The sequence below is a fragment of the Dromiciops gliroides genome, chromosome 2 (assembly GCF_019393635.1).
Source record: "Dromiciops gliroides isolate mDroGli1 chromosome 2, mDroGli1.pri, whole genome shotgun sequence".
Taxonomy (NCBI): Eukaryota; Metazoa; Chordata; class Mammalia; order Microbiotheria; family Microbiotheriidae; genus Dromiciops; species Dromiciops gliroides.
In genome coordinates this window covers 163,848,375-163,863,968 of record NC_057862.1, presented here as the reverse complement: position 1 = coordinate 163,863,968, position 15,594 = coordinate 163,848,375, and the positions used below count along the sequence as shown (strand labels likewise).

General features: G+C 36.1%; 1 protein-coding gene across 2 annotated transcripts in view; it reads left to right on the top strand.

Annotated features, from left to right (window-relative positions):
* The window catches only part of UNC13C (unc-13 homolog C), a 716,794-nt gene that overhangs the window by 457,929 nt on the left and 243,271 nt on the right, over positions 1–15,594 (top strand). For both annotated transcript variants that reach the window (XM_043984190.1, XM_043984189.1), the window contains exon 18: positions 7,708–7,841. In XM_043984190.1, the coding sequence (XP_043840125.1) occupies positions 7,708–7,841 (134 nt within the window). The remainder of the gene's footprint in view (positions 1–7,707; positions 7,842–15,594) is intronic.

Genomic DNA, 15,594 nt, shown 5'->3' with positions numbered 1-15,594 from the left:
GACTTGCGCAGGGTCACACAGCTAGTAAGTGTCAAGTGTCTGAGACCAGATTTGAACTCAGGTCCTAAAGGGCTGGTGCTTTATTCACTGTACCACCCAGCTGCCCCTCCATTGCGCCACTTAGCTGCCCTGAAGCTGTTGTTCTTATAGCCAAAGTATAGCATTAGCTTTTCACTTGATTGAAGCACTGCCTTGTCTTTAAGACAAAATTGGAGAACCAGCTAAAGCTGATGTCAGTATTGCTTCCTTCTTCACTGATTTGCCATTTCCACTTCAGTCAAATAGTTGGAAAATGATGGTACCATAAAGCTGCAGTCACATTAACAGGTTCCATCTCTGTGGGCATTAATAACTGTTCTAGAGATTTCTCTAAAGGGTTAACACCTGGGGCCCTGAGATGTTAATGAAACCACAGAAATAACCAAGGAAACCCTTGGACCTAGAATAAGTACATAGAAACTATTGATGGCTAGCCAACTTTTAACCAAATAGTCCTCAATCTGGCAACAATAGCTTAGCATCTTGAAGGTCTTTTGAAATCAGTGGGAGTATTTTAAAAGTTAAACAGATGCACAATGACGTAAATCTATATTGTTTTCCCTTACATTTTTAAGGCTGGTAAGATGACATTGGCCCTACTGGAGAGAGGCAGTGATTCTTCTAATTCATGCCTATAAACACTACAGTTGACTTTGGTATTAATTATGTCAAAGAAACACAGACTATTATCTAAAATGTGGTATCTCTGTACGTAATATAAGTTTAAGATGGGGTGACAAGAAATAAGGTGCAAATGTGTTGTTGGTCTGAGGGAGATGGGAGTGAGGTGAAAAGTGATCAGACAATAAGATAAGCAGTTAGGGTTGAGGGGTAGGAAGAAGAAGAGAATATATTTCTGTTAATTAAAAAAATAGATGTGAAATGATGCAGACACTTTTAGATGAGGTCACTGTACTGTTCATTTTAATTAACTGTTTTATTTTGTTACAAGAGACCTCTCATGAAGTAGGAGTATGTATGTAATGTAAAACAAAACACATCAGTAAAACTGAAAGTGACAAAAAAATTAGTTGTCCAACAACAACAATCGCAAAAAGGCAAGTGAAGAGCCAGGGCTCATTAATGTCAGAAAGGAAAATTATTCTATATAAGATGCCACAATAAGTCACCTTGAAAAAGAGGAAGAACATTCAGAAAAATATATCTATTTCTCACAGAATATGCTTGTGTATAGGAAAGAGAAAATATCTCCTATTCCAACATAATTAAACCCCAAGCTTCAGATCTCAACAAGAGCTAATATAATGGGGAGAGAAAAGTGAAGAGGTATTTCTGGACACCACCAGAGAACTCCACTTTTGACCTTGTTTCCCATATAAAAAGGAGAGGGGGGGGAGAGGGAGAGAAAGAGAGGGAGGGAGGGAGGAAAGGAGAGGGAGGGAAGGAAGAAGGAAGGAAGGAGAAAGAAAGAAAACTAAACTATATGTTAAGAACCAATTATATGCAAGGCACTAGAGATACAAATATGAAAACGAGAAAGTCCCTGACATTAAGAAGATTACTTTTTTTTTTTTTTTTTGCGGGGCAATGGGGGTTAAGTGACTTGCCCAGGGTCACACAGCTGGTAAGTGTCAAGTGTCTGAGGCCGGATTTGAACTCAGGTACTCCTGAATCCAGGGCCGGTGCTTTATCCACTGAGCCACCTAGCCGCCCCCAGAAGATTACATTTTAGTAGTGGGTAGAGATATACATAGAGGAACAGTTGTGACCAAGGAAAGGGGTGTTGTTCTGGGCAGTGAAATGGATAGCGAGTAGAACCACAGGGCAATTGATTGCCATAAACTTTCCAGAAGCAGCAGTTGTACTAATTTGATTGATGTTTCTAGAGTTATAGGTAGAAAACATGGGGATAGAAGGGCACATATGGTGGCAGGGAGGAACCTGGCTAGGTATAGTAGGATAGCTCAACCTCAGTGTCAAGTTCCAATGATGAGTGGATTAACTCCCCTGGGGATTGGGGTGTATCCTAGGGGTCTGATAAGAAGGGCTATTCCAGGCAGGGAAAAGAGGGCCTGCTGTGTGGCAGAAGGCAAGATGCTCAGGACATATTGCTATATAAGGTAATGAGTGAAGTCAATGAATATTTATTAAATAGCTATAATGTACTAGGCAATGCTAAGTGATGGATCAGAAGACTTCTTTTCACATCTTTAGGCAATAGTCTCCTTACTGTTTGGGACAAACTGCCTCAGTTTACTCAAATAACTCGAGGAAACCACCAAGTCAAGCAGAGACAGATTTATTACATCCTCATGAGGACAGGCAAAACCCAATTACACATTGAAGTCTTGCAAAGATAGGCCCAATCCTCTAGGTTTTTATAGTAATCTTGAAAAGGATTGTCCCCACGTACACCCAGGGTGGATGAGCTCACAATCTAACATCCAATCCTGTCTCACCCAAGGTGCATACCGAGCTCGTGATCCATGTATGGAGACATGTCCAAGAACAAAGGGGAGAAGGGGAAGGGGTACAAGTATGAGGAATGTCTAAGAGAGAGGGAGGCAGAAATCACTCCCTTATCTGACTGCAATTAATCCATGACAGGGAGTGGGGTTTTGACATGTGAGAGAGGAGTAAGCCGACTAGTTTATTACAAGCCATAAACTAAGGTATAGTTGGCATGTGGGAATTAAGCAGAAGTAAATAGTATTAATTGGTAGAACTGTGACAAGTAATAAAACTTATTGGGGGACTGGATATCTTCTAGACCCCATTCCCAAAGTTTACAAAACTGTCCCAAGTCCATTATCTCAACAATAAAACTTAAAGGAGACAGTGAGAATTTAACAAGCAATTAACTTTTAGGCAAAGCGAGAGGCTAGCTATTGGGGGGGGGGGCGTGCGGGGCTAGGTATCTTTCATACTCCATCCTCAGAGTTTAATCTGAGTCAAATCCATAATTGTCCCATACATTACTATTACTATTTACAACATTTTTAGAGGGAGGGGCATGAGGGTTCTCTTATCTCAGAAATCCTAGGCATTTATTTTACCATTAAGGTTCTAGTGAGAGCAAGGAAATATATTAAAGTACTGTTTAGTTACAAAACACTATGTAAAGCAAGCAGGTGTTATTGCCATGGATTAATTGCAGTCAGATATTATTGTCAATAGAAACATAGGGGCAGCTAGGTGGCTCAGTGGATAAAACAAAGGCCCTGGATTAAGGAGTTCCTGAGTTCAAATCTGGCCTCAGACATTTGACAATTACTAGCTGTGTGACCCTGGGCAAGTCACTTAACCCCCATTGCCCCACCGAAAAACAAAAAGAATAAAAAAAATAGAAATGTAAACAGTTATGAATGAATGTAGTTAACCCAAAGTAGGGAACTTAGTACTTGTTTTATCAGAGAGATATTTATATTATTGATTAGGTGGCTTTGTGTATGACTTGTCCATCTTTATGTGAACTTTAAAAAAATCATCAGCTTACAGACATCAACAAGCATGAACATTTTCTTGAAAAAAACAGGATTGTATAAGACAGTCGGTTATATTTAGAGAAAAGGTGTCACACTGAAATAGAAATGGGTACTTCTTAACAATTTAGAAGGATCTTTGCTGGCTGTGTATTGATAGAAATGTCATATTAACATCACCTATGTTCTATTGTATTCGTATTTATTTTGGTAATTATTTCCCAATTACATTTTAATCTGGTTCAGACCACACTTGGTAATGTTGCTACAGGCCACATGTTTGATACTTCTTTTATACAACATGGTTTCATTTAAATCTGTAATAGATTTAACATTAGTACTAACACCAAATTCTTTGTCTTTGTCCCCTTTTGAATATTTTTTATGTTCTGTGCATTTTTTTAAAAATCTTTCATTGGTCTCCTTTTCTTTCTTTTCTGTTTTTTGGTGGTCTTTTACTTATTGGGTTCTTGTATTTACAATTCTCCCTGTCTTATTTTCTTTGTGCTATATATACCAAGTTCCACTCTCTTCTGACCATCCAGAATACTTAGTTCATAGGACCAAGGGATCATAGATTTAGAATTGGAATAAACCTTACAGGGCAATTAGTCTAATACTCTAATTTTGCACATGAGGAAACAAAGGCTCAAAGAGGTGTAAGGTCTTGCCCAAGTTCACAGGTGAAGTAATTAGCAAAATCAGATTTTGAATTCAGGTCCTCTGACACTTTCTACTCAAAATGTTTTCAGTCATTTCCTGCCGTATTGGCTAGTTCCTTTAGGAACTGATCTACAAGCTTTGCCAAGTTATTTTCTATTTACCCATCTTGCTATTGTCAGCCTCCTGATAACTTCCATCAAGAGGTCTTTAATGGGGTAGTCTAAGGTATGACCACTCTTTGTATGATTGAGGTAGATTGGAGATAGAGGTCCTAGAAGTTGAAGTTGAGGAAGCTGGAGGAGAAGGTATTCAAAGAGAATTAAGGTAAGAATGAGGAAGATGACTGTAAGAAAGACACTAAATTTATTGAGGAAGAGGAAGAATGACTTGGAAATTTCTAAATGGCAGCAGTTACAGATCTGATTGGTACTGACAGGAACTTTAAAGGAGAAGGGGTCCTTCCTGAGTAATGGTGGCAGTGGAAATATATGTAAAGGGAAATAGGGAGCAAGGAGTATGCCAGCTTCTCTTCTTGTCCCTGTGTTCTAGGAAATGTCAGAAGTTAAAATAGCCTGATGTAGATGGTATCAAGGGGTATCAATTTCTTCAGGAAAAACCTAGGTTGAAATGAGTACTAACAACAAAATGTAAGGAATGTGAAAAAAAGATCTTAGTTGAAAAGGAATTCATTTAAAATGGAATAGAGTACAGAGAGCATAGTGGCAAAGTAGAGCATGGGATGAATAGGAACTGGAGAAGGCCATGGATGTGTTTATTATGGGGGAAGCATCTTTGCCATAGTTCCCATAGTTATTTGGGGCATCCTACATAGCATGATAGAAAAGTGAGCCTTGAGAGATGTGACAATCAAATATCCTAAGAACCAGCTGAGAAAATGTGCTGATTGGGCATTTAGCAGATATACTTCCCCAAATGTCAGTGCCCAGTGTGTGTGGGCAATTCCTCCACTAATGCCATCACGACTCTCATCTCTTTAATAGATAGTTTCATTTATGGCCCTCCAAAAATTAATCACCCACTGGCCAACCTTCTCCTGATCAGTCTTTCCAAAATTGTTGAGACGGGTCTTTAAAAAGAAAACACATGGAGCAGCTAGGTGGCACAGTGGATAGAGTACCAGCCCTGGATTCAGGAGGACCTGAGCTCAAATTTGGCCTCAGACACTTGAAACCTATTAGTTGTGTGACCCTGGGCAAGTCACTTAACCCCAGTCACCTCACCAAAAAAAAAAAAAGAAGAAGAAGAAAAAAAAAAAAGAAAACACAGTCTGCCATTGCGTCCATACCCAAAGACTCTCTGCCCTTGTAAGACTTGACAAAGCTGTTGCTCCAGTTGCATTGAGTTCAAATCCAGTCACTTAACCCCAATTGCCTCAGCCCGCCCCCCAAAAAAAAGAGAAGTCCTGAGTGACAATTTTGAAAAATTCATCTATACATCATTTTAAGGCAGTGAGATGAACATATGTCTTATGTAATCTATAATCATCCCTCCCCATTTCCCCATAAAGGTAAAGCCTCTATGGACTCTATACATAAATAAATTTCCTTGGGAAATTGTCTTTCTCCAGAGCCCAGTCACAATTTCCCATAAGCTTAATTGAATTCCACCCCATCTCTAATCTTAAAGATGATGTTGTTATTATATATATAAGGAAGTTACTGATTAGGAACCTGATTCATCAGAATCTTTGCTCTAGGAGGTGTAAACAACTCTAATGGGTAAAAATACTTTTCAGTTAACCCTGATAAAATAAAAAAACATTCAGAATCTGAAGTGCAACATTGGCACCAAAAACAAATCCCTTGTGTCATGGAGCATATAAGACTAATGGGTATGTAATCTGTAACATCTTTCAGACTTTTGAATTAACGTATATTTAAATACATTTGATTCTTTCTCTTCCTGCAAGTCTCCTGTTTGCCAGATGATAAGTTGGCTGTGATATTAGTCATACTATCAACTGCAATTTCCTTTCATTTAACCATGATACTTACAACCAGTACCTTTTTTTTAAGTTAAGCTGCATGCATAACAGGGTGGTGATTAATGAGAGTACTCTATTATTGTCTCCTGGAACTATCAGAACTAATTTTATTTACACCTTGTTAAAATTCCCAGGGTTCTTTGGTTTCCTAAACTCTCAGGAAAGAGAAGATGTAATTGAAGATAATAGAAAATGCAATCAATTAATCATGACAAAATTTAATGGAGACCTGTTTAAAGTATTAGTGATTCAATATCAGTGAAGACAACTCAAAAAATAAGTTAAGGTACAGAGATACAAATCTCCTGGATAGGGTTTGACTATGAAAAATCCAGTGATATGTCTTGAAGCCAGTGGTTTAAATGTATGATCACAGTTCTGGGACTACCTGAGGCTACCAATCTGTCATTAATTTCACAGAGTCAGCCAGAATTCTCTGATTAAATAGTTAAATGCTTGTACATTTTTCAGCAGAAAGTTTTTCTTGTCTGTTTGTCCTAATTGTAAAAGGTCAATAAATGCCCAAGTAGTCCTGCAGGGAGATTACTTACTGAATGAAAAACCCATTGATCTTCCTCTGTGTGTTTGAAAGAAGTTGTTTGTGAGTAGTGGTGCATGGTTTGAAGGAGCCTCTGTGCTGAGTATGAACTTTCAGAGTCAGTCCCATTCCAGCACACCCTCAAACCTATAATGGAGAGTTCTGGAATATAGCCAGTGTGCCAGTTTGAGAGGTTCTAATAGGATGGAAGATTCAAATTCATGTTTATACAGATCTGATTACAGAGACAGAGGAAGGGATTCAGGGAAACGGCATCTGGAATGATGGGTTCTTGATCATTCAGCCAAAATTGTGTGCCAATGCATGAGATTTTTTGAATTGCATATATTTAACCAAAGAGTTCATTACTTCAGCATCCATATGCCCTCAGACCCTAATACTTTAATTTAAGGTCTTCACAGTGACATTCATGGTTCTTTTTCTGTGGTTCTACAAGTTCTCATCAAAGACATTGACCAAAGACATTCTGAAAGAAATAATCTCTTCTCTTAAAGGATACCAAATCATTAATCACACCAGTCAGTGCAGAGCTGTAACTAGCAATTTTGACATTTATCATAAGTAACAAGACATGAACCCTCAAAGCAACTATAATTTATGATTAGAAAGTAATAAAAAGAAATGCTTAATACAAATTCAATAGAGGTGTGTATTAATTACTATACTGATTTCTAGACTGCTGAAGGAGTAGGATTGTTATATTTTTGTACTTTCTAAATTTCTATACCCAGGGACAAGGACACCTTCCATTTCCCTTCCCATTCATTAATCAACCCTACTAGGTCACTTTCAGATCAGAAAGATTTTTTTTTCCAATGAGTCCTTGTCACTATCAATCTACAAATGGTTGCTCAACTAAGAAGGGGAATTTTATTTAGCTTCATTTTATTTAAATAATCACAAATCTTTTTTCACATTTTTCTCTTTCAGTTACACTGAAATGTAACTAAAATTATTCAATTTGGCTTTTTTTGTATGTTGTGTGATCCTTTAAACAGAGTAAGAAACAGGACATTCCTCGGGAAGATCAGGGTCCAACCACCAAGAATTTGGATTTTTGGCCCCAGCTCATCACTCTGATGGTCACAATTATTGATGAGGATAAAACTGCATACACTCCTGTCCTGAATCAGTAAGTATTCTGCTTTGGAAATGAATGGATGTGATTCCATTCAAGTGCATCAGCCAAATAAAATAACCCTTTATCAATATCACCACAAGACGATGTTAGTTAAAATAGTTTAAAATTGTCTGCAAATGAAATTTAGAGCTTTTCTATATGTTTTCACTACTTGAATTTGCATTAAAATAAAATTAACTAATTTAAGATATTTGACTCTCTGGATATAGTCAGTGCCTGGCATTATCATTGAATTTGGGATTAACTGGATATCAAGACAAAGCTTTTCTGACTACCTTTAAAAAAAAACAGATGCTTTCCCATTCTTTCTCACATTTCGTTGCACTTTCTTATTTATGCAGTTAGAATTTTCACAATAAAATAGAAAGGGAACTTAACAATCTGACTTTGGAAAGTATGTCCAATGATAGGATATTGGCATATTAGTAGATGTGAACATGATAGACTTAAACAGGTGTGTTTAGGGTAGGGTTGTTGTTTTGATAGCTACCAAATGAGCTTCTTAAATAAAACATCTGTTGAAGAAAAATATTTTATAAAATATCCATGTTCAGTAAAATGTAAGATCTTTGAGGGTAGGCACTATTATTTTTTTCTCTTTATGTTTCACTTAGAGAAGTATTGTGGTATAGAGAGTAAGGACTTGGCATCAGATTGAGAACTGCTTTCAAGACTTACCTCTGACATTTTTGGATTTTTTCTTTACTTTGGGCAAGTTACTTACCTCTTGGTGTTCCCCACATAACTTTCTGAGACTGTTAATTGCAGAGTGAGTAAAGCTCTCCATTGGTAGAGAGAATTTCTTCACTGGGAGTTCCCTATATCGATGAATTCACAAGCCAAGTCCAAAATAGAAAAGGAAAAGGAAGACAGAAGGAAAAGAGGAAGAGAAAGAAGGTCCCCAAAACATAGCACAATGTTTTTTCATGTAAACACAAGTGTTAAATTAAGGGTTATTTCTAATCAAGGTTAGCATCATTCATTCCAGAATTTTGCTATCAGGGAATATACCTCCTAAAATGATTGGTTATGTCTTTATTCAGAAACCAACACAGGACTGTTGTTATTTGGCCATTTTTTTGGTTTTGTCTCATTCTTTGTGAGCCCATTTCAGGTTTTCTTGTCAAAGATACCAGAGTGGTTTTGCCATTTTCTTCTCCAGTCCTTTTTATAGATGAGGAAACTGGGTCAAACAGGATTAAGTGATTTACCTGGGGTCACACAACCAGTAATTGTCTGAGGCAAGATTTGATTTTAGGAAAATGAGTCACCTAGCTGTCCACAACATAGGACCAGTAAAATGTTTATTATAAAATGGTAGTATATTAACTTTCTTCATAATTCTTTTTTTATTCACCTTATTACCCAGAGATAGCTAGTTTCTCAGTTAATAGTACATGCTTATGATCTATATTGTGTATTATGCTTGTGAAATTGAATCTTTAAATCGGCATCCCCTATGGAATTGTGCTCAAGGTTTTGCTTATTAGGAGCGATAGCATATAATTAGTGTGATTGCTGAAGCTGGGATGGGAAGATGTCATATTTACATTTCAGTTTATTTTAAAGTAATCTCTGACATGAAGAAAAGAGATTGTGAAAGAAATGTCATGGCTTATGATACCTGTTGTCCCTTGAAGTGAAGCCTAAAAATAAGCAAGCATTTCTTCCTGTTGTCTGACCCTGGGGCTTTATGTCTTTAATTAAAGTCTGGACTTTGGTTTATTCTGATACTGACTTAATAGGCTAAAATTGTCTTATAGAGAAGGTTGTATCAATGCTTTTGGATCCTTCATTCTTCTTTGTTTTAAGATTCTCCCATCTTCCTACATGGTATAAAAAAATCTACCTAAAGACAGGTACTGCTTGGTTCTGTTAGTCTCTCTAGGACCAAGCTTCATTGGGTTTGGTTGCTTATTTTGTAAGATTTCAAAGGAATTTGTATCACTAGTTTTTCTTTTGTTGTTAATTTCCATAGCTCCTTAGATGAGAAGATAGCTAGTGTCTGGGTACATGTGATTTCTAATAGTAGAAATAGAAAAAAATTCTAAAGCACAATAAACTACATCTATAGGTTCTTGGGCTTGAGGCAGTAAGGACAAAAGAGAACACCTTGTTAGTTATAGCCCAGTAACATAACTATTAATTCCATGGCCACATGTGTGAATTATCCCCTCCAAAACAGAAGACAGTTTAGAGCTTTCAGAATCATTTGGTGTCAACATACATTGAAAGAGTGCTATTAATAATAATTTTTTAAAAAACAGATAAGTTAAATACTGCCTTGCCACTGAAAGAGGTGTGATAGTTAACTAAAGAAATATTTCCATCCTGCTATAAGAAGGGGCATATATTATAGTCCAGTGGGTTGTGGAGGATGGTCATATGACAAAGAAGAAATGTTACATTAGAGTCCAAAGCAGTCTGTTTTGACCCTTCAATCAATAAACATTTATTAATAATGTAAAGAGGCTATCACTTTCTTCCCTGCTAAGTGGCTCAGTAGATGCTGAGCCTAGAAACAGGAAGACCTGATTTCAAAATGTACCCTATAACACTTAATATTTGGGGAGAAATTTCTAGTTATTTGACGTAAATAATTTTCAGCAACCATACACTTCATGTATGCATTTTCCCATAGCCTCTTCACCATTTGTCATTTTCCTCTTTGATCATCTTTTCCAGTTTAATGGTGTGAAGTAGAACCTCAAAATTGCTTTAATATGCATTATTTGTAATTAATTTCTTTCATGGAAAATATGAGAGAGAGATTTATTGATTGAATGATTGATTGATTGACTTTGGGAAGGAGAGAGAGCAAGCAAAAGAGATTGGGGAGAAAAGATACTGGGATGGAGGGAGAGGTGGGCAGAGCTCAGAGAGGTCATAAGTTCTGAGCCTGAAAGGCCTGATCAATACTCACTGGGCATATTGCTTAACCAAACAATTTTGTAAGATGGTCAGATACAGAACCATTTCTAATCTGTATTGGTTCATGAATATTCTCTACTGGAAGATCTCCATTCTAATAAAATCAACGTTCTGGTCAAACAAACAAAAAGTCTTTTGCCTCTCTCACTGTTGCTTGATATAAGCAACTATTTACATTTTATACCCAACCAAAGCAACAGGTCTCTAGGCACAAAGCTTGTTGTTGCTTCTCCATGTCAATGTCAGAACAAAATACTTTTCAAAATGTATGCTTCCTTTATCAACAAATAACACTATCTCTCCATCAAAGAATTGCTTTAATTAAAAAACCCAAAACAAATTGGAATACAACTTACTGGTGGTGTGGTGATGAGTCTCCCAAACCTCCTGATTTCCAACTATTATAAATCTAGTACTGTAGTATTTGTGATTATTCAGACTGGTTTTAGTAGAAGTTATGTTATTTATGAATAAGGCTTTCCACAAATACATGCCTTTATCGAGCACGTACTGAGTCAGGAAGACTCATTTTCACGAGTTCAAATCTTTCCTCAGACACTGCAAGTCACTTAATCCTGCTTGCTTTAGTTTCCTCATCTTTAAAATGAGCTAGAAAATGAAATGTCAAACCACTCCAGTGTCTTTGCCAAGAAAACCCCAAATGGGGCCACAAAGAGGCAGACACAACTGCAAAACAACTGAACAAAAACAACAAAAAAAACCCCTGAGATCCTAGGCACTGGGGATAAGCCCAAATTTTAAACATTCTATACCCTTAAAGTACCTATATTCTACTGAGATTCTATTAATAAATTAAAGACTAAGTGTAATACTAAATATAATAATGTAATGACTTATATTTGCAGGGATTTGTTTTTAACCTAGTTAAGAAAAGCAAGCTGTCTCCAAACCTTGCCATGTAGCCATAGAATTATATAGTTAACTGCCACCCCAGTAAGCAGAGCAGCATAGAAGCCAGAAATTAAAAGACAGTAAGTAGGGAGAGCCTTTAACTGGAAACTCAAAAGACCTGAACTCAAAAGCACCACCCTCTGAGCCCACTAGGCAGAGGAAGAAAACTTTAGATGTTACTTTGAAATATGGTGGGAGGGGGAAGGTGATATTGTGAAAGAACCATGATTTCATCAGAACATGATGCATTTGAAATATTTTACATATGTTAATTGCAGTATGCTAATGTTTACATTTGTTAATTAAATCATCAAGAACCTTAACTTAAAGCATTCTGCTCCTGCCAAGTAAGAAAGTACTGAAAAAGCTTTGTTGTTTGGGCAGTGTAGGAGTACAGACTAAATAAACCAAGAATTCTACTTCGTTCAGATGTGAGAATTGTAATAATTATCTAAAATGAGTATGAAAAGAAGGACTTAGGAAATTTCTGGTGTCTGAGAAATGTTATAAAAAATACTCAAGGACTTGTCTCTTATTCTGCTTACGTGTTCACCCTACTACCTTTGCCAGTCCTTCAAAAAAAAAAAAACCACCCAAAACTGGATGTCACTTGATATTTTGGTGTCCCTGAAATACCGAGATAGTAAGAGGGAAAACCCTTTCCTTTGGGAGAATCATCTATGAAGATTTTTATGGAAAGACATAATCAAGAACCTTGAGATTATTTTTTTCAATTTGCAATGGAGGAGGAGATGCCAACACTGGTAACATCAGGGATCCAAGTGTCATGACCTAGGTAGTTGTCCATTTTCTGAAAACTCTAAAACTTTAAGATTTCTGCATCCACTTTCACTTGCTTGTATCATCTCACACGGCTCTATTTTTTGGTTTACTACCTAATGCTATTTCCAGATTTATCTTAAATTTTATGAGGTTTTTCAGTTGAGTATTTGTGAATGGCACATCATCAGCCAAAACCATTTTGAGAGAGAATTAGTGAGGCAAGTCCTCACATTCCAATTTTGAGGCATTCTTGTGGCAAGCAGTTTCACAGCATGACTATGGCTAACTTTCTTAGACCATACATTGTTACATTTTATAATCCTTCATCTTCTTCTCTGCCTGTAACTGAGTTGTTGCTTTTTTTAAAAAATGTTTTGTTTCATTAATTATTTCCTAATTATTTCAAAAATTCAACATTCACTTTTAAAAATTTCGAGTCCTAAGTTCTCTCCCTCCCTTCCAACTTCCCTTGAGAAAACATGCAATATGATATTGATTCTATAGAACTGATAGGTAAATTCTTTTATGCTTCTCTAATTTACTTATGATATAACCCTTTATGTCTGAATCTGTTCCATTCACCTTATCTTTGTATATTGTGTGACATTTATGTCTATTTGCTGCCAAACTGTTTTACAATTTTCCCAGAAATTTTTGTTGAATGATTTCTTGCCCTGAAAGCTTGGATCTTTGAGTTTATCACACACTAGATTACTATGGTTATTTGCTACTGTGTATTATGTACCCAGTCTATTCCACTGATTCACAACTCTATTTCTTTTTTTTTGTTTTTGTTTTTGTTTTTTAGTGCAATGAAGGTTAAGTGAATTGCCCAGGGTCACACAGCTAGTAAGTGTCAAGTGTTTGAGGCTGGATTTGAACTCAGGTCCTCTTGAATCCAGGGCCACTGCTTTATCTGATACACTACCTATCTGCCCCCCACAACTCTATTTCTTAGCCAGTACTAGATTGTTTTAGTGATTACCACTTTGAAATATACTTTGAAACCTGGAAATGCAAGGCTACCTTCTTCCACATTTTTCCATTGATTCCTTTCACCTTTTGTTCTTTTAGATTAATTTTGTTATCATTTTTTCTAGCTCTATGAAATAATCCTTTGGTAATTTGATTGGTATGACATTAATAAGTAAATTAACTTAGGTAGATTGTAATTTTTCTTATTTTTATGATATTTTTATTTAAAGTTTGAGTTCCAAATTCTATCCTTCCTTCTTTCCTCCCTCTTCCCCTTCCTGAGGCAGTAAGCAATCAGATATAGGTTATACATAGGAAAACAAATAAAAGAAAAAAGAATGAATAAAAGAAAGCGAGAAATCGCATGCTCCAGTCTGTGGTCAATCAATATCAGTTCTTTCTTTGGAGGTGGATAGTATACTTCATCATTAGTCCTTTGGGATTGTCTTGGATCATTTTATGAATTAGAGTAATTAAATCTTTCACAGTTCTTCATCAAACAATATTGCTGTCTCTGTGCACAATTTTCTCCTGGTTTTGTTCACTTCACTATACTTCAGTTCATATAAGTCTTCCAGGCCTTTCTGAAATCATCCTGCTTGTAATTTCTTATACCACAATAGTATTCCATCATCATCATATATCACAGCTTCTTTAGCCATTCCCCATTGATGGGCATTCCCTTGATTTCCAATTCTTAGCCACCACAAAAAGAGCAGCTATAAATATTTTTTATGCAAATAGGTCTTTTTCTTTTTTGCAGGGATGTCTTTGGGATATAAAACTAGCAGTGGCATTGCTGGATCAAAGGGTTTGATATCCCTTTGGGCATAGTTTCAAATTGCTCTCCAGAATGGTTGGATCTGTTCACAACTCCACCAACAGTGGATTGGTGTCCCTGTTTTCCCACATCTCCAACATCTAACATTTTCCTTTTTGTTATATTAGCTACTCTGGTAGGTATGAGGTGATATTTCACAGTTGTTTTACTTTTCATTTCTCTGATCAATAGTGATTTAGAACATTTTTTCATATGATTCTAGATAGCTTTGATTTCTTTGTCTGAAAACTGCCTGTTCATATCCTTTGATCATTTATCAATTGGCGAATGACCTGTATTTTTATAAATTTGACTCAGTTCTCTATATATTTGAGAAATGAGACCTTTATCAGTTATACTTGGTACAAAAATTCTTTCCCAGTTTTTTGCTTTCCTTATAATTTTGATTACATTGGTTTTGTTTGTATAAAAGTTTTTTTAAATTTTCCATAACAAAAATTATGTATTTTACATTTTATAATGCTCTCTAGAACTTCTTTGGTTCTATAGTCTTCCCCATCCATAAATCTGATAGATAAAGTATTCCATGCTCTCTTAATTTGCTTATGGTATCACCCTTTATGTATAAATCATGTACCCAATTTTACCTTATTTTAGTATATGGTATGAAATGTTGATCTATACCTAGTTTCTGCCATACTATTTTCTAGTTTTCCCAGCATTTTTGTCTAATAATGAGGTATTTGTTTTTTCAAAAACCTTGGATCTTTGGGTTTATCATATACTAGACTATTATAGTCATTTTCTATAGTGTAATTCAAACGTATCCTATTGCACTGATCCACCACTTTATTTCTCAGCCAGTACTAGATTGTTTTGATAATTACCACTTTTTAATACAGTTTGAGATCAGTAGTGACCCCCTTTTCCACATTTTTTCATTGATTCCTTGATATTCTTAAGTTTTTGTTCTTCCAGATGAATTTTATTAATCTTTTTTCTAGTTTTATATGTCAATTTATTATGTTTGCTTAGCCTACCCATGGGCAATTAGCATTTCTCCAGCTATTTAGATCTGGTGTGTGTGTGTGTGTGTGTGTGTGTGTGTGTGTGTGTGTGTGTGTGTGAAGAATGTTTTATAATTGTGTTCATATAGACCCTTGGTTTGTCTTGGCAGGTAGGCTCCCAAGTATTTTATATTATCTACAGTTATTTTCAATGGAATTTCTCTTTCTCTCTCTTCCTATTGAGTTTTATTGATAGTACATAGAAATGCTGATGGTTTCCGTGGGTTTATTTTATATCCTGAAACTTATTATTTTTAGTGTGTACATGAAAGATCCTTATGAAAGATTGTGCTGA